Source organism: Emys orbicularis, chromosome 5 (genome assembly GCF_028017835.1).
Source record: "Emys orbicularis isolate rEmyOrb1 chromosome 5, rEmyOrb1.hap1, whole genome shotgun sequence".
Lineage (NCBI taxonomy): Eukaryota > Metazoa > Chordata > Testudines > Emydidae > Emys > Emys orbicularis.
In genome coordinates this window covers 67,624,747-67,644,252 of record NC_088687.1, presented here as the reverse complement: position 1 = coordinate 67,644,252, position 19,506 = coordinate 67,624,747, and the positions used below count along the sequence as shown (strand labels likewise).

The 19,506-nt window shown below is 38.2% G+C and overlaps 1 protein-coding gene across 2 annotated transcripts in view; it reads left to right on the top strand.

Annotated features, from left to right (window-relative positions):
- Positions 1-19,506, top strand: part of FSTL5 (follistatin like 5) — a 526,494-nt gene that overhangs the window by 369,418 nt on the left and 137,570 nt on the right. For both annotated transcript variants that reach the window (XM_065405185.1, XM_065405184.1), the window contains exon 6: positions 3,774-3,940. In XM_065405185.1, the coding sequence (XP_065261257.1) occupies positions 3,774-3,940 (167 nt within the window). The remainder of the gene's footprint in view (positions 1-3,773; positions 3,941-19,506) is intronic.

Below are 19,506 nucleotides of genomic sequence, written 5' to 3'. Positions count from 1 at the left end.
ACAGTATCTGTGTGCTTATTTTTTCAATATTTAAACCTTTTAATTGTCAAAGTTTCAGGAATTTTGTCTTCCTTTGAGAGCCATGTATACTGTGGAGACAGTCTTCTTCCTTTTCACAAACTTATTCAGTTTCTCTAACCTATTGTATTTGAATTACCAAGATCCGCCAATCTTATTGGGAAATGGGGGAGGGATAGCTCAGTGGTTTGAGCATTGGCCTGCTAAACCCAGGGTTGTGAGTTCAATCCTTGAGGGGGCCACTTAGTGATTGGGGGCAAAAATCAGTACTTGATCCTGCTAGTAAAGGCAGGGGGCTGGACTCAATGACCTTTCAAGGTCCCTTCCAGTTCTAGGAGATAGGATATCTCCATTAATTAAGAAAAAAATATTGGACTGTGTTATTTTTGCTCTTTGGGTGATATACTTTTGCAAATAGGTCATCAGAACATAGCATATCATTCCTAGCTAAATTCTAACCTCCTTCTGTTCCCTCTACTTTTTCATTTAGAATAAACTACATGCACTTTAATTCTTGTCCTCAGCTGTTGTGTAGCATTGTTATGCTCTATAATAGCTGCCATGTTCCCTCACAGAAGTAGGTTGCTCGGTGGACGCAGTGATTCGTGTATGTACTCCGTAAAGTGTTTTGATCTCTTTTGGATTCAAAGGAGTTTCATGCATGTAAAATGTGCTCTTTACTGTTACTGTTATGAGTTTCATAAGAAGTCAAAGGAAACATTTCACTTACTGCAGTAATCCAAAAGAAATTATCTTAGTTCTGTTCCTTTTTAAAGGAAATAATTTGAAATCCTATTGTGCTCAGTAGATCATGGATAATAAAGTTCTTCTGAGAGGTAGAAAGAGAGACCATTCCCACCTTCATTAGCAGTGCTAGCCTGATCAATAAACCATGATTTCATTGACAGAAAAAAGGAAGGCATAAGCACAATAGATTTGTCACTAAAGGAACCACAACAAATTCCTTCCTCTTATTTTCTGAACACAGAAACCCATCAGTTGTGCAAATAAATATTCTAATGAGAGGGTGATTGAGCCAGATTTAAGTGTGAAGTGTTATGCTTTATTGGGACTCCTTGGTCAGGGTGGATTGATTCAAATCAAAACAAATTAGATCAACTATTTTAATCATAATTTAAATCAGAAAGCAAGAAACTTTGATTTAAATAATTGATTTTAATCTTCCTTTGCATTTGTACTTTTTAATTATATTCCTAAAGAAAGGTTGATTCTCATTGGTTGGTAACTATTAAAATATGTTGATTTGCAACTAAACATAGCCTTTACATTAAATTTGTTTTTCTTCTTGCAAACCAAGAGGATATGCTGTATCTATACACTCAATTAAGTAATTATATATCTTAGCACACTGACTCAGATTCTTAAAGTTTACATTTTATATTATGTTAAAATGGTAAATGATGCATTTCTTATTTACTGGGTGATTTATTTATTTTAATTCATACGTTGTGTCAAATTCTATTTGGATGGTAATTGGAATTCAATTAAAAATACACAAATCAGGTTTTATATTTTTTTGTTTGTTTATTTATGGGTTTGGGGGTTTTTTGGTAAATTTAATTGATTTTTTTTTTCTGGTCACCGTGTCCTTGAAGATAATAGAAAATTGTAAATTTAGAAATTTCTAAGTTTTTATTCTTGGATTAATAGAAGTGAACAAGCTTTCCTGCTTTTTTCAACTCTCAATCAGTTTCTTAACTTTAAATGAACTAGACATTGAACTGAACTATTTGAGTAAACTGAAATGAAGAAAATATTCTCTACACCTGCAGAAGAGGCTATTGTCTGGCTATGCTGAAAGAATGACAGGAGACATTAGATATGGGTTTAATCGGGCCGCAACTTTATTATTAGACAGATGTCTGGGACTAACACAGTGGATAAAATGTGTGCAGTGCAGGTGCAAAATTTATGTCCCTCCAGCAGATTCACTGCCAGGACCTTACCAATTCCAGCCAATTATGGGGCAGGGGGGGACTTTCACCAGCCCCCCCCCCTTTTCATCCAAGTCCCTCCAGCAATTCCCTTGCTGGGCCCTTACCGACCACACCCCCTCATAGGAGGGGTTAAGGTGGACTATAATGAGCGGGGGTTTGGCTCCCTGCTGTACCAATCAAACGAGTCCCCAACTGCTCCCAGCTTTCTCCATTACCAAGCACCTCTCCTTAATTCCTTTTCCAAGCCATTTTTTTGTTCTTTTGTTTTTTGTGCCTTAATTTATGGAGTACCTGCACTGAACATGCCAGGCCCAGCTGACCTTTTTAAACCCTTCATTCCGAGGTGGTGAGTCATCCACCACACTGACTGCTCTTCCAGCAGCTTTACATGTTCCCTCCTCCGCCAAGCCAGAAAGCATTGCCTTCTTCTCCCAGCCAGCCAGCCAAACTCCTCCCTGCTTAAGTGCCGGGTGGCAATTGGCAAAAGCTGGTTTAGCATGCCAACACACTGTAGTTTCAGGTGCTTAGTTAGTGGCTTCCATTGATTCAGTGCTTTTACTTTCTTTACAACTTCAGCAGCAAACATGCATTGCCTAATCTTATTTTCCTTTTATTTAATTTACATGATCTTAATATATAGTAAATTTAAGCCTTAACACAGGTTGTCATAATTTCCAACTTAATTTTGAAAAGGTTTATTTTTAAAAGAAAAATGTGTGCAATTTAAATAAAAAATCCAATTTAAATTAAAAAATCTGATTATTTTTATTTATTTGTTTTTAAAAAATCTGTGATTTTGAACCACCCTGTATTTGGTCAATGCAACATTAACACCTTATTATACTGTGGGACATTATTTGTAGCTTTTCATTAGTACTAAAAGGTTATAATATTAATTTTCACCTCTTCCCTGGAGAATTTTAGATTAGGTAGGAAAAGTCTTCTTTTGGATGTTCGTATTTCTGGGACACATTTTCTGACATAGTTCTGAGTTCTTTCAGTATTCTTTAAATTAGTTTAAACTGGGATTTTGTCCATATTGTCTGCAACATGTTCCATTAGAGCAAATGTTTGCAAATAGCTTCAAAGCAGGGTTTTTTGGTATAGTCTCATCAAAATACTATGTTGTATTTTTTCTTTAATATGTATAAACATATTTGTACAAATGTTTCTCCACAATAAATCAGCTTCATCACTTGCCTGCCATAACCTTATTTTCTTGAGTTAAACTGATTCTAAACAAAGGTGGACTAGATATAAAGAAACAAACCTATGTATTACAAATCTCCTGTTTCAGAGCCTTATCTTAAACTCCCGAAACACATTTTATTTCCCCACTCATGTGTTTCCAAATACATCAGCATATTTTATTCATTCAGCTCCATTTATGTTCTGACTTAGCAGGAAATGAACATGTCTCAATGGGTATTATAATGATATATTGGTGAATAAACTGATCTGTTTTGGTTCAATTGCAGATGCTGGCTTGGCAGTTAAATTACTTTTTGTCTACCACCTTTAGATCCAATCTGCCATATTTATTATAACCATATCTCTGAAATTTATTTCATGTTAAATGCTTCTTTTCTGACTAGGTGATACTTGTCAGTCAATTTAATTGAAATCTCCTGCTGACCTTTTATTTGGAACAGTTTAAATTTCCAACAGTCCTTTGAAAGTTCTTTTCCCTTTGATTCAAATTAGAATCCTTAAATTACCAAGGTGTGGAAATTGCATGCCAATTAACCTTATGAAACTGCATGCTAATTAACTTTACAAACAATATATCTTTTACAGAGATTGTTCAGCTGAGTTTGCCAGATGATCAGAAAATAAGTATCACTACAGCAACAGTAGGACAAAGTGCTGTCCTAAGTTGTGCCATTCATGGAGCCCTGAGACCTCCTATCTTCTGGAAAAGGAACAATGTCATTCTAAATAACTTAGATTTGGAAGACATCAATGTAAGTAATGAAGGGTTCCAAAATGATTTAATGTCCTCATTATAAAATGTTAGCCATACAAAATTAGCAGTGTTGTTTGACAAGCTGATAATTGCCTCTGATGGGATATTACTCACAAATGTTTTAACCAGATGTTTGCTAGTAAGATAGAAAAGAGAGGAAGTGAAAGAGCTAATATGCTTGTTTTTATTTATGTATCTTTGCCTTATTTTGTGTCATACTGAGCTGGATATATTTAATTGTGACTGTTTCTTTACAGCCTAAACCAAATGAAAATGGAATTGTTTTCAGATCTTTACTTATCTATTGTTTTGTAATGATCGTGCACTGTTATAATATGACCCCAGCAACGTTTGGATAATCAAGTTTGTGAAGTATATGCAATTTGAGATAGAGTATCTGTCTACTTACCTTGGTGAATTCTGGGTTTAGCATATCTCTGCTGACAAATGTAGAGCTATATTTAGGTTTTTAGACAATACTTGTCCATAAAATGAAGCAACCAAGAAAATATCTTTCAAGTGTAGTATTTTAATATCTGGCACATATTGTAGTTTTAATTTAATTATTGGTCTTTTAGTGCCAGTGTTCACCAGTTTGTCCATGGTCACTTGTTCATCAGCAACTGAGTTTGTTATACCTTTTATGATGACCAGTAGTGACTGCAACGTCTACTTGTGCTCCCATTTAAGTCAATGATAAAACTGCCACTGTAGTGGAGGATTCAATAGTAAGAGTCACACACAGAGAAATCAAGATGTATCCGTTAACTGTTTCAGAGAATGAATATAGCAATGTAAGAATATTAAGAAAGGTTAACATATTAAAATATAATTGGTGTCATACTACATATAATAACATCAAGATCTTGTCCATGAAAATGAATCATGGTACAAACAGATCATAATAAGAAGAGTAACTGCTGACTTTTTTCTTTAAAAAGGGAAACTTTTTCATAATAAAGGACTTACTGTGAATAGGAGTCTTTATTAAGAATCTGATAGTGTATATTGTATATCTTTATGTGATCATGATTATCACTAATTTTTGGTAGCATTTTAATTATAAATCACTTTCTTTAGAATTACAATTTTGCCACACACAAAAACAAACAAACACCTCCAGATGAAACTGGCCATACAAACTTTTTAAAGTTTCTGTTTAAATTGTGCTAAAGTAATAATGTTTAAATTATTATTTTTTTGAATTTATTGCTTTGGTCTGGCCATTTTAAGTTATCAAATATAAAAACTTAGAACTGTGAGATTTTATATCTTTTGTTTCAAGAAAATCTCCATATTAAAGTTATTCTTAGATAGGTTTGGAAGGATTTCATTTTTATCAGTAAATGTCAATAAACGTTGATATCAGTGTACAAACACAAACCGAAGAAAAATATTTACCTCGATAATAATTGAAATTTACAGATAGGCAAAGTAAGAAAAATCCTGCTTGAGAACCTATTGGAGTTTAATTTAAGGCTATTTTCTTTGACAATGATGTTGATCATTTGTGTTAACGGTTATAAGGCTTTAACTTCTGAATCTCAACATCTACTGTCATTAAATAATTATTCTCTAGCTCTCTTATTGTCTGACCCCCCCATAATTTCCCACAACTGTGAAAACTTAAATTGATAAAAATGGGGGGGTCGAGCTTAACACCCATAATTTTGCACAAGTGTAAAAAATGTACATAGATAAAAATTGAATAAATGCTTAAAAATAAACATTGATATTATCCCTCAAAATTATATTAAAATAATCAAATTCTGCCAAGCCTATTCATAGAACACCGAGAGTGTACATAGCACTTTATAGGCAAATAGGAATATTCCTGCCCCATAAAACTTGCAATATGATTTAGTCATGGCTCAGGATTACATTACAAACACAGGGAGATCACTGTTGTTAGAATAATAAACTACCAACGATACAAGTTGTATTGATCAAAAAAAACATGCTACCATCCACTCAAGAATTTGCTTCCAATTCCAGTTGTTTGTCCTGCTTGCAGGCTTATATAAACAGAGCATATCATTTGCAAGCATTCTGATTTTCAGTTGTTGCACTTTTCAGAAAATTTTGTATGGATGACATGTCAGCAATCAATTAATATTTCTCCCATCCTTTCTGATCTGCCACTTACCTCCATAGCACCTTTCTTCATCCTCCAACTAGTCCAAGAAAGTTTGAACTTACTTTTGAAGCTAAAATCATCACAAGCATAGATGGGCATAAATGCATTGACTTCAAGGGAGTTGCACCAACTTACTCCAATGTTGAATTGCAACTCCTTAAGTCGTTGCTGTTCCATGAGAATTATTTTCCATGTTGAGCTATTTTACATCACTTTGATCTACGTTTTTTCTTTATTTCTCCAGTTCTCCTCGTGGATTTTCAGGTGTTTCTTTGCTTAGTCCATGCCCTTCCAGTCCCTGGTTCATTTGATATTCTCCATCTATTTAGTCCATTTACTTTGAGAGTTGTCATGCAGTCCTTATATAATATCCATTTAGGCAAAGTAGCAAAAAATAAAAACCTGGGAGAACAAAGAACAGTAGTTGGATAGCTCCACAGAGGATTTTAAATCCCACTACAGAAAATGAATTTAGCACTTAAAGATACCTGGATCTTAAAATAAACATTTAAAAAGAGAACAATTGTGTGTTACAATTTATACCATACTTTAGCTAACAAATAATTTGTTGTACTTACTGAGGCAATTTTAACATTCAAAGTAGTTGCATAATTTCAAATATCTCCAGAGGGGATGTGTTTTGCGCTCACCTGTAATTATATTATAAACTATGGTGTATTTGCTTAGCAGAGAGAATCAATTTTAATTTACAGTTATACAACAGCAGCATAGTCTAGTGTCATTAGTGGCACACTATTTTTTAAATAACATGACAACAGATGACCTGGAAGGACAGCAAAGGACTTTCTGCCAGCAAAATGCCTCAGAGATCAGTTTCACTGGATGCCAGTGTAACCCTCACACCTTCTGGGTGTGGTGTTCTGTCCCATCAAGTGACACCGAGACCACTTAGAGTTAAATGAGTCTGCTCTACAGCCTTAGCTAAGAGCCAGTGGGCTTTTAGCTCATGCTATAGAGGCTCTTGCACTAAGCTCCATAGGTCCCAGGTTCGATCCTGCCTGCTGACGAGCAGGGTCTGTCAGCATTACACCAGTACTTGTGTGAGAGATTGATCCTGCATCGGCCTAAGCAGCACAGCTGCAAGCATGAATAGAATTTGTACATCCTGGCAAACACACATGAAAAAACTCCAGATTTAGAAAGATGACAGCCTTCCCCTACATACAGCTTTTCACACAGCAATCTGGGGTGAAATCCTAAACCCACTGAAGTCAATGGGAGTTTTGCCATTGACTTCAATTGGGTCAGGATTTCATTCCATATATCTAAATCACCCATTATAAACTCCAGTTTTGTGCCATAATACATAAATGGAAAAGTGGAGTCAGAAATAGGCTAGGGCCTCCTTTCATCCAATCCTGAAGATTTAATCTGGGTACTGAATAGCTACTTTGATCAGGTATCCATTGGTGTTGTTTTCTTTAAACTCTGAGGACATAAAATATAGAAAAAATATTGTCTCCTTTTACTGTTCTCCACCCTCTCATCTCTTTACCCACTCTCTGCCAGCAATAGCACTTTTCTTTCATTACAACACGTCTGGTCACTCTTTTAATATTATTATATTTATACTACAACTAGTCAGATAACTAGTCCACTCTAAAAGTTTGTTTTGCTGACATAACTAAATTGGTTGTTATTTCAATGATCTCCGTTTAGCATCTAGGTTTTAAGTAAACTAAAGGCATCCCAGCTATTTCTGAAGTACCTTGATGGGAGGAGAAATATGCTGTTCCTTTTAGGAAATGTGAATTTGGAAGGAAAAAACAATTTCTCTTTTCTCAACAACAACGTTAGAGATGTTTTGGGGTTTAGCTTTCACTGGTAAAGACAGCAGCATATCAAATACACATCTGAGGCGTAATCATCCTGCTTTGTCCTGCACTGTGAGGGAAAGAACTTTTCATGGGATCCACCATTTTCTTACACAGGGAAGTATCAGCTGCCTGAGAGATACACTTACACCCTACCTGCATTTGCAAAGGCATGTTCCTTCTTGCCCTCTCCCCATTTTCTTTCCCCAAAGCCCATCAGTGAATCCATGAGAAGTTAATATCCCAGAGATAATGCTCCTTTCCGTAATGTGGAATTCTGTTTCACTAAAGATTCCAATCACATCCTCTGTGAAGGAAGCCTAAAGGGGGAAGCAGTTGACACAACAACCACTGAAGAAGTACAGGGCTTCCTCAGAGACGGCCTTCTTTAGATATTTTAGGATACATGGATTGTTGGAGTAGAGCCCCCCTGTTAGAACTGCAAGGGAGAAACCTGCCCACACTCCACTGAATGGTTTGGAAAAAGCTCTTAGGAGGACCTTATGGAGTACTCCTTGTCCATGGACCTGTCCCGCAGGATGAAGTGATCAGGCCCTTGTTTTATGATATTGTATGTATTATAAGAGGAGGATGCTTTAGATATTTGTGGCTGATGGCAATATTCTTAGATATGGTTATCCTTTGTGCCAAACAGAATTTTGTATCCTCTATTTGTTCTGTATTCAGATTAGAATTTCAGTCTACCTAGATAAAAATACAGTATTGTTAGGTAAACTGGCTTCTGACTAGCTAGTTTTAAAATAAATTCTTTAAAATTTCCCTCAGTAAATAATGGTCAGTCAACCAGCAATGCAATTCGTTGCCACATATTCCACTTGGTGCACAATCTTTAGTATGTGTTCCCAACAGACTGTATGAATGTCATTTTAACAAACTAGTTGTCACTTTTCCTCATAATTTATTTTATTGACACACTCGAACTTCTCTTGCCTTGCTCCTATACTTTTTATTGATTATATTTTCTGAAGTAGTCACATTTGATTAATAATAATTCATCAAAGTTGCCACATTTCTATTTTGATCTGTCCTTTATCTTTAGATATTAAGAGTCTTCCAAGTCTTGAGTATTATTTACTTTTTTTCTCTTTCTTTAATTTGATCAAATACCAATACTGCTGGCTCTGTTAGATCTTTAGAATTAAATATCAAAACAATTACATTTGTTTTAAATTTTCACTGATACAACTGCCTATTATTTAATAATACATACACCTTTCATCTTTTTTAGTCCTTACGGCTCATACAAGATAGTTTGTATCTTTTATTTATTTATATTTTTATGGAAAAAGTATTTTGTTTTGACCAGTGTTATCCCTATATTTACTAGCCCTTTTCCACAATCACTTTTTCCATCTCTTTTTTGGACCCTTATTCACAATGAGCTGTATTTAGTGAAATAGTGGTATTATTCACATGATCCACTGGCATTCAAGGAGTAAGACTTGTATGATCAGGCTCTTTTTATATGCAGCACCTCATTTGCATTCATCTGTTTGAACATTAAGAGGACTCTGTACATTTATATTTTGATTGTATTTTAATATTTTTCATTATGTTGTTCACTGCTATAGAGTAGGTGCTATGGGTCTAGAGATCTGCTCAGCACAGGAGAGAAAGGGGAAGGAGGTGCATTGGGGTGCCAGTTACAGTTCACCAATAATTTGGGTTGTTTGGACTTGGTATATGTCAGAGCTCTAGGTGCTCTGACTTAAGCTAAGAGGGAACAGTCTCCCAGAACCTTATGCCAACTATAGTCTGAGCTCTGGCCACATTTGATATGTTGGTGGCTAGCTAGTTATGTCAGCTATATGTCAACTGGAAATTCTGCCATGGTGGAAGAATTCCCTGCTGGGGAGATACATGGGCTTTCTACTTCCTTTGTGCCACAGGGTTATTGCAGAAGTAGCATTTGCCTGAACCTCTGCTTGTTGATATCATTTCAATGGGAACAAAATCAAGCTCAGAGGGCCAAACTGATCAAGACACACAGAAGTATGAAGACAAACAGGGATGGATTTAAGTGACAGGCCTCAACTTTATTAATTTAACACCATGGAAGGGTGCTTTCTAACTCATCTCTCCCAACTCTCCCATACCAGGCATTTAAGTGGGCTAAGAGACCAGAAAAGTTAAGGACAATAAGGGTTTTTTTTTTAAATATATTAGTAACAAAAAGAATCCTGACAATGATATTGACTTAACATTAGATGGAAATGGTAAAATTATCAATAGCAATGCAGAAGAGGCAAAGGTGTGCAGTAAATATTTCTGTTTTGTATTTGGGGATAAAAATAGATGATATAGTCTAATCATATGGTGATGGTAACTCTTTCTATTCCACTAGTCTGTCTGGTGGACGTTAAACAGAAACTACTAAAGACAGACATTTTTAAATCAGCGGGTTCAGATAAGTTACAGCCAAGAGTTTTAAAAGAGTGGCCTGAAGAGCTCACTGGACCATTAATGTTGACTTTCAGGGAAAGTTCTAGAAGACTGGAAGAAAGCTAATGCTGCGCCAATTTTTAAAAAGGGTAAATGGGATGACTTTGATAATTATTAAAGACAATGGAAAGGCTGATACAGGCTTTGATTAATAAAGAATTAAAAAAAGAATGATGTATTTACTGCAAATCAACAGGAGTTTATGGAAAAATAGATCCTGTCAAACTAAATTGATATCTTTGTTGAGATTACACATTTGGTAGCTAAATGTAATAATGTTGATGTAATATACTTAGACTTCTCTAAGGCATTTGGCTTACCATATGACATTTTGATTAAAAAACTAGAACAATATAAAATTAACATGACACATATTAAATGGATTAAAAACTGGCTAACTAATAGGTCTCAAAATGTGATTGTAAATGGGGAATCATCAGCAAGCAGGGATCGGTTCTTGGCCCTATGCTATTTAACGTTTTTATTAATGAAGAAAGCATAAAATGATCACTGATAAAGTTTGCAGATGATCCAAAAATTGGGGTAGTTGTAAATAAAGAAGAGAACAGGTCACTAATTCAGAGCGATCTAGACTGCTTGGTAAACTGAGCAAAAGCAAACACTGTGTTTTAATACACTAAATGTAAATATATACATCTCAGAACAAATAATGTAGGCCATACTTACAGGATTGTCTCAGGTCTCCATCCTGAGAATCAGTGACTCTGAAAAAGATTCAGGGGTCATGGTGGATAATCAGCTGAACATGAACTGCCAGTGTGAAGCTGTAGCCAAAAGGACTAATGCAATCCTTGGATGCATAAATGGGAATTTTGAATGGGAATAGAGAGGTTATTTTACTCTATATTTGGCACTGGTGCAGCTGCTGTTGGAATAATGTGCCAATTCTGGTATTCACAATTCAAAAGGGTATACAATGTGGAGAGGGTTCAGAAAAGAACTATGAGAATGAATAAAGGAGAGTCAGTCTCTGGATTAAGTTTAGAAGTGTGAGCAACAAGGTGATGTTGTTGTGGGAGTCTAATGTACTGCCCATCTTTAAAAAAGGGAAGGAGGAGGATCTGGGGAACTACAGACCAGTCAGCCTCACCTCAGTCCCTGGAAAAATCATGGAGCAGGTCCTCAAGAAATCAATTCTGAAGCACTTAGAGGAGAGGAAAGTGAGCAGGTACAGTCAGCATGGATTCATCAAGGGCAAGTCATGCCTGACTAACCTAATTGCCTTCTATGAGGAGATAACTGGGTCTGTGGATGAGGGGAAAGCAGTGGATGTGTTATTCCTTGACTTTAGCAAAGCTTTCAATACGGTCTCCCACCGTATTCTTGCCGGCAACTTAAAGAAGTATGGGCTGGATGAATGGACTAAAATTGAAAGTGGATTGAAAGCTGGCTAGATCGTCGGGCTCAACGGGTAGTGATCAATGGCTCCATGTCTAGTTGGCAGCCGGTTTCAAGTGGAGTGCCCCAAGGGTCGGTCCTGGGGCCGGTTTTGTTCAATATCTTTATTAATGATCTAGAGGATGGCGTGGACTGCACTCTCAGCAAGTTTGCAGATGACACTAAACTGGGAGGAGTGGTAGATACGCTGGAGGGTAGGGATAGGATACAGAGGGACCTAGACAAATTAGAGGATTGGGCCAAAAGAAACCTGATGAGGTTCAACAAGGACAAGTGTAGAGTCCTGCACTTAGGATGGAAGAATCCCATTCACTGTTACAGACTAGGGACCGAATGGCTAGGAAGCAGTTCTGCAGAAAAGGACCTGGGGTTACAGTGGACGAGAAGCTGGATATGAGTCAACAGTGTGCTCTTGTCGCCAAGAAGGCTAAAGGCATTTTGGGCTTGTAAGTAGGGGCATTGCCAGCAGATCGAGGGATGTGATCATTCCCCTCTATTTGACATTGGTGAGGCCTCATCTGGAGTACTGTGTCCAGTTTTGGGCCCCAAACTACAAGAAGGATGTGGAAAAATTGGAAAGAGTCCAGTGGAGGGCAACAAAAATTATTAGGGAGCTGGAGCACATGAGTTATGAGGAGAGGCTGAGGGAACTGGGATTGTTTAGTCTCCAGAAGAGAAGAATGAGGGGGGGGGGGTTGATAACTGCTTTCAACTACCTGAAAGGGGGTTCCAAATAGGATGGATCTAGACTGTTCTCAGTGTTCTCAGGGAGGTTTAGGTTGGATATTAGGAAAAACTTTTTCACTAGGAGGGTGGTGAAGCACTGGAATAAGTTACCTAGGTAGGTGGTGGAATCTCCTTCGTTAGAGGTTTTTAAGGTCAGGCTTGACAAAGCCTGGCTGGGATGATTTAGTTAGGAATTGGTCCTGCTTTGAGCAAGGGGGTTGGACTAAATGACCTCCCAAGGTCCCTTCCAACCCTGATATTCTAAGATTCTATGATTCGAAAACCTGCTTTATTATGATAGACTCAAAGAGCTAGCTATCTAAACTCTGTTTAGTTTAACAAAGAGAAGGTTAAGGGGTGACTCAATTACAGCCCATCAGTATCTACATGGGGAAGAAATATATGGTAGTAGGCTCTTCAGTCTAGCTCAGAAAGGCATATCACAATCCAAGTAGCTGGAAGTTGAAGCCAGACAAATTCAGATTGGAAATATAAGACATACATTTTTAATGGTGAAAACAATTAACCATTGGGACAATTTACTAAGGATGGTGGTGGAGTCTCCATCACTTGATATTTTTAAATCGAAATAGGATGTTTTTCTAACAAATCTGCTATAGGAGTTATTTTGGGGAAGCTCTATAATCTATGTATACAGGAGGCCAGACCAGATTATCAAAATTTTCTCTTCTGGCCTTGGAAACTATGAATCTTTGAAGTGTGGGGCTACAGGGCTCCCATCATATAACATATAACTTAGGGTAGACTCCCCTCAGCCTACCCAAAGAATTCTGCTCATGCTTGTGAATCCTCTTATTCTTCCTACCCGTAAGGGGGACCTTGGTCAGAGAAGTCTTCAGCTCTCCCCGTCTCCCATAGGTGCAAGGACCACCAGTGAAATATGAGGTATCCATTACTGTCCTTTTTGCCTTTTATCTGTGCTGAACTCCAGCCATGATGAATTAAACAGCTGTACAAATTCCTAATATTAATTTCTAGGTCCTCCTCTTTGATCTAGCTGTGTCTCCATGATGCTGTGAGGAAGGTGAAATATCTCATCAGGCTTCTCTCAATTTGTCCCCAATGGAAACAATTCCTTTGTGATCCCAAAACAGGCAATCATCCTACAAAACACAGCCCCTATACTACAATTACAAGGAGGGAGGGTGGAACAGCTAAAGAGAGCGAGAGACTCCAAAAGACCCAGTCAATGGTTTAAATTAATGGGCGGTGGGGAGAAACAGGAGTTAGGGACCAGTCAGATACCCTGTCCCTCTGGCTGGTCAGTGAGAGGTGGAGAGCTTAGGAAGAGGAGGTCCCACCTCTGCGTTCTCCAGCATCCACCTCTCCCCGGGGCTGTTCACCACACTGTATGTCCAATCAAGTCTCTGACCTGTTGAGTTGAGTACTGTGGCATCTGCTCTCAGGTTTCTATCAGAGTAACTGAGGGCAGAGTCTGGTCCATGGTCTTCCAGAGTCTGACACGAGGAGTGCAGCTCCACATCGTCCCCAGTGGCTAGATGGGTGACAACTTGTGTTACATCTATTTGTGTTCTAATTTTTTTTGTTTTGTTTTCCACTAATTCTCATTTTACACCCAAATGTCTTTTCTTTTAAACATATGTAAATAAGCTGAGTCTGTTAATATTTTTTTTGTCCTTTATAACTTCAAATTGAAAGGCCTTATGTCACTGAAAGGCTGTAATGTAAGATGTATACCCATTCCTAACTGCCCTGATGGCATTCTGGAGAATAACCTGAGGCAACCCATGTTAAACTAGCTGGAAGGATATACACACTAAATGTTTTATATGAACTGCTAACAAAATGAGAAATTGTTATCTTGCACATCACTCTGAGCATTTTGAACATTTTCTTACTGTTACATATATGTTGTGTTAGCTGTTATAATCACAAAATTAAAGGGATATTGCCAACTTGACATTTTAAAACTAATTTTAAATCAGTTTGCTATCATGACACTCCTCGGCATGCTTTATCTAAAACACCATTTTAAAAACAGTTAAAGGGGATTTTCTGATTCCTGCTTGTTTAGAAGGGTCTTTTGAGTGGGCTGAAGTATACCCTCCAGTTTCTGCTCTCCTGCTGCTTTTAATAGGAAACATGTTCTTTTTAGCACCGAGAGAAAGGCATGCCATCAATAAACAGTGAAACTAACCCTACACAAAGTCATATGCTGTGGCCACAACTTATCCCACTTATACTTCCCCCTGTTGTTGTCTCAGTTTCGACTTCTTCCTCATGTCAGGAAACTTCACTCTGTGGGAGTCTTCTCAGTAACTCTCCTTTTTTGGGAGTCTTGTTTATTAATGTGAATTTCAAAACAGCACAAAAAATTCCACCCATATGGCTCACAAGCTCTGGTACAGGGTTCTTCTTAGTTTTGCATCTGTGGAGGCTTTCTTCCAGCATATTTGCTCCCCACACTCCACCCTTCTTGGTTGGCTCCTGCTCCCTAAAGGCTTGACTTTCCAGGTCCTCTGCTATAGGACTTAGAGTGTCTCTCTTTTATTGTTATAAATATAGACTAGTTCTTAGGAGCTCCAGGCATGGAGTAGAACCCAGTCTAATTAGGTGAACAGATTTGACGAGAGTTTCTCCACCTCTCATGTGGGTGCCCTAGCCACTGGGTTGTGGGCTATTCTGATGTGGGTCTCCATCAATCTCTCCTGTTTAAGCTCTTTAATTCAATAATTAAATATTAATTGGGCCAGAGAAAAAGTGACAATCACTCTATAGTTCAGTAGTTAGGCACTCACCTAAGAGATGGGAAATACTAGTTCAAATCGTTTCTCCTCATTGGGAGGGGGGAGAATTGAAGTGAGATGTCTCATCCTAGATGGGTACCCTAACCACCGGGCTAAAGGTTATAAGGGTGGAGTCCTCCTACTTCCCTTCATCTCCTGCTTTGTGTGGACTTAAGTGGCCTCTGACCACATCTAATACATTGGGCCCTGCAGGCAAGGTAGGTGCTCCTTCACTTGTCTTCTCCTAGTTTGTGGATCATAATGGCACTTAGGCAAGAGATAGGAATCTAGGTTGGTAGAGTAAAGTAGCAGTGTGGGTACACAGAAGCAGAAACTTAGGCACCCAAGGAAGTTTTACAGCAGAAATTTAGGTGCTGAGTGAGTTTAGGTATCTACAGAGTTAAGTGGCAGCTGAGTACGGGTTTTATGTCTCACAATAGTGCCTAAACCTGAGATTCAGGCACCTAAGACCCTTTGTGGATACAGACCCTAGTGCTCCCCTTCTCTCACTGCTTTTGTGTATTCACTTGTAATGTAAGATTGTAAAGGAATGGATCTTCTTTTTGTTGTGTACCTAGCACAACTGGACACTGATGTAATTGAGCCCTCTAAGCAGTACTGCAATATATATAAATAATAAGTGAAACTGACCCTATACAAAGTGCTGCCAGATGCCCAGAACACAGAGAGAGATCTTTCCCTTTCCCAGTCTCTTTGAGTTATATTAATCCAAGGAGTTTCTTGTGACAATAATAGGCACAAGATTTCAAAATAGATGTGTGATTTTCAATTTGATGTCCCTTGAAAATCCAATATTTTAAAAGCATTTATTGTCTAATTAAACTTTTCATCTTTTACAACCTGAAATAGTTTAGTAGTATTAAGTAGGAAAATGCCATTTTGTTGTTTGTATACAATCAGTCCAATACACTGTTTCCTCAAGCAGTATTGCATCATATCACAGCTACATACCTAATGAAATGTGTTGTATTATATCTTAATTCTAATATTTTTAACACAATGGCCATATTTGAAATGTATTGTTAACTGTTTTCTGCTTGAAACTGCTGAATCTCCCACTTTAGTGACTTGTCCCAAGTACTGGGTAAAAGAAAACTGCACTTGAACATTGTGATAAGGAGAGTGGAAAACTAAACCATTTTAGTAGAATGTACAAGACTGAGGGTAGGTGTCAGAGTTGTTGTTTTAGAATTGTACAGGAAGTGGATGGCCCCATAGACAGTGTGGGAAGATATGGATATCATGACTCTCTACCTAATTCCAAATACATATTGTGACAAAGTTCCTCCTCTATCTTGGTGGGTCCTGCGCTTATTGGCGGATTTTCTTGCCTCAGAGATTCACCATGTGGGTTGGGGGAACAGCCCAGAGACCTTCCCCTCTGGAAGAACCCACAGTCCAGGTCAATTGGGAGGTTTGGGGGGAACCCGGGCCCGCCCTCAACTCCGGGTTCCAGCCCAGGGCCCTGTGGACTGCAGCTGTCTATAGTGCCTCCTGTAACAGCTGCATGACAGCTACAACTCCCTGGGCTACTTCCCCATGGCCTCCTCCAAACACCTTCCTTAGTCTCACCACAGGACCTTCCTCCTGGTGTCTGATAATGCTTGTGCTCCTCAGTCCTCCAGCAGCACAGCACACCCACACCCTCACCCTCTCAGCTCCTTGTGCCCCTTGCTCCCAGCTCCTCACACTCGCACCACAAACTGAAGTGAGCTCCTTTTTAAAACCCAGGTGCCCTGATTAGCCTGCCTTAATTGATTCTAGCAGCTTCTTCTTAATTGGCTCCAGGTGTCCTAATTAGCCTGCCTGCCTTAACTGGTTCTAGCAGGTTCCTGATTACTCTAGTGCAGCCCCTGCTCTGGTCACTCAGGGAACAGAAAACTACTCATCCAGTGACCAGTATATTTGCCCTCTACCAGACTCCTGTACCCCACTGGTCTGGGTCTGTCACAATATAGAGGTCAGAGACTTGAGGCAGAAGAGCAATGGGGCAGAATACCAATATCACTATATGTAACAATATTGTTGGGGAGCCACGCAGTTAGATTACAGCTGGATATTAGGGCCTCATGTAGAGGGATCCCCCAGAGTAATTCCCAGACTTGACTCTTTAGTCGGAGCAGGTGCTTTCAAGGTAATGAACAATGAGAGCACAATACAGCCAGTATGAAAATGATTCTCACATTAACAAACCAGAAAAAAGATATGGTAGTGGATGAAAACTGCCAGGGACCCCAGCTAATGAGGCCAGGGATCTTATCACAAGCACGGAGCACTGGAACTTTGTATGTGAAGTAGGAAAGCAGAAGATTAGTCCGATAGACTATGGAGATGATTTGAAAGAATGGGTGATGGCTGTCCAGAAGGAGAGCTGTGACTGGAAGCAGAGGCACTGGTTGAGCCTGTGTGCTCATCGCAGAGGAAAATTCAATTGGCCCTGTATGACTGTGTCTGCAAGGAGAGATATCATTGCTGTATTAGATTCCAGTACCCCCTGGATAAGCAGCATGATGTCTATAAAGAAGCAAAATGCAGATCTCTTTCCAAGAATTTGGCCTGTCTACTGCAACACTTATTGCCAGGATGGATAAAAAGTGATGATTTAAAAAAAAATCAGACTTTATAAATTGGCTTTTTTCCCCCCATTTAAATTAAATGTGGATTTTTTTCTTCAAATAAACCCAATTAACATTTGAAATTGACAACCTGTGGTAAGGCCTAAACTTACCATAATATATTAAATAATGTATGTTGAAGACAAAACTAATATTAAGCAGTACATGTTTTCTGCCAAATTTTAAAGAAAATCAAATGACTGAACTGCTGGAAGTCACTGGCTAAGCATTTGGAACCAGAGTTTGTTTAAGTGCTAAACCAGCTTTTGATTGCAGTAGCCTCTTTTGCAGGTGCAGAGAAAATATTGTCTTTATTTCAGTTGATTCAAGTAGTTCAATTCAATGACTAGTTCATTCAAAGTTTATAAAAAAATTGGAAGTTGAAAAAGCAGAAAAAAACTTGTTTTCTTCTTCCAATAGATGATTAAAAACTAGGTGTGAGAGTTTATCTACCTGTTCTAAAGCCTTAAAGAACATGTTGACCAGAAACAACCAGTCAATTCATTAACTACATATAATAAATCAGTTTGTTTTAAATGCTAAATGTTTGATAAATGTATTTTTCTATTTATCCAGAACATATAAGGTAGTTTTATTTATTATTATTCATAATAATAATTAATCATTAATAATAAAAATTAAAATGTGTTTGTTAATTTTGGATTTGACTTTCTATCCAAATACAGTTTGTCAGGGTCATAACTATAAAGGGAAGGGCAACAGCCCTCCTGTGTACAATACTATAAAATCCCTCCTGGCCAGAGACTCCAAAATCCTTTTACCTGTAAAGGGTTAAGAAGCTCAGGTAACCTGGCTGACACCTGACCCAAAGTACCAATAAGGGGACAAGATACTTTCAAATCTTGGTGGGCGGAAGGCTTTTGTTTGTGCTCTTTGTTTTGGTGGGAGTTCGCTCTTGGGACTGAGAGGGACCAGACATCAATCCATGCTCTCCAAATCTTTCTGAACAAGTCTCTCATATTTCAGACTTGTAAGTAAACAGCCAGGCAAGGCGTGTTAGTTTTATCTTTGTTTTCTCAACTTGTACCTTTTGCTAGGGTGTTTACCTCCGTTTGCTGTAACTTTGAACCTAAGGCTAGAGGGGGGTCCTCTGGGCTCTTTAAGTTTGATTACCCTGTAAAGTTATTTTCCACCCTGATTTTACAGAAATGATTTTTACCTTTTTCTTTAATTAAAAGCCTTCTTTTTAAGAACCTGATTAATTTTCCTTGTTTAGATCCAAGGGGGTTGGATCTTGATCCACCAGGAGTTGGTGGGAGAAAGGAGGGGGGATGGTTAATTTCTCCTTGTTTTAAGATCCAAGGGATTTGGATCTGTATTCACCAGGGAATTGGTGAAGAGTCTCTCAAGGCTATCCAGGGAAGGAAATTAGCACATTGGGAGTGGTGGCAGCGGACCAGATCTAAGCTGGTAGTTAAGCTTAGAAGTTTTCATGCAGGCCCCCACATCTGCACCCTAAAGTTCAGAGTGGGGAAGGAGCCTTGACAGTCAGAAATCACAAGTAAAAAAGTAATCATCTAGTAAATAAGAAATGCATCATTCATCATTTTTAACATAAG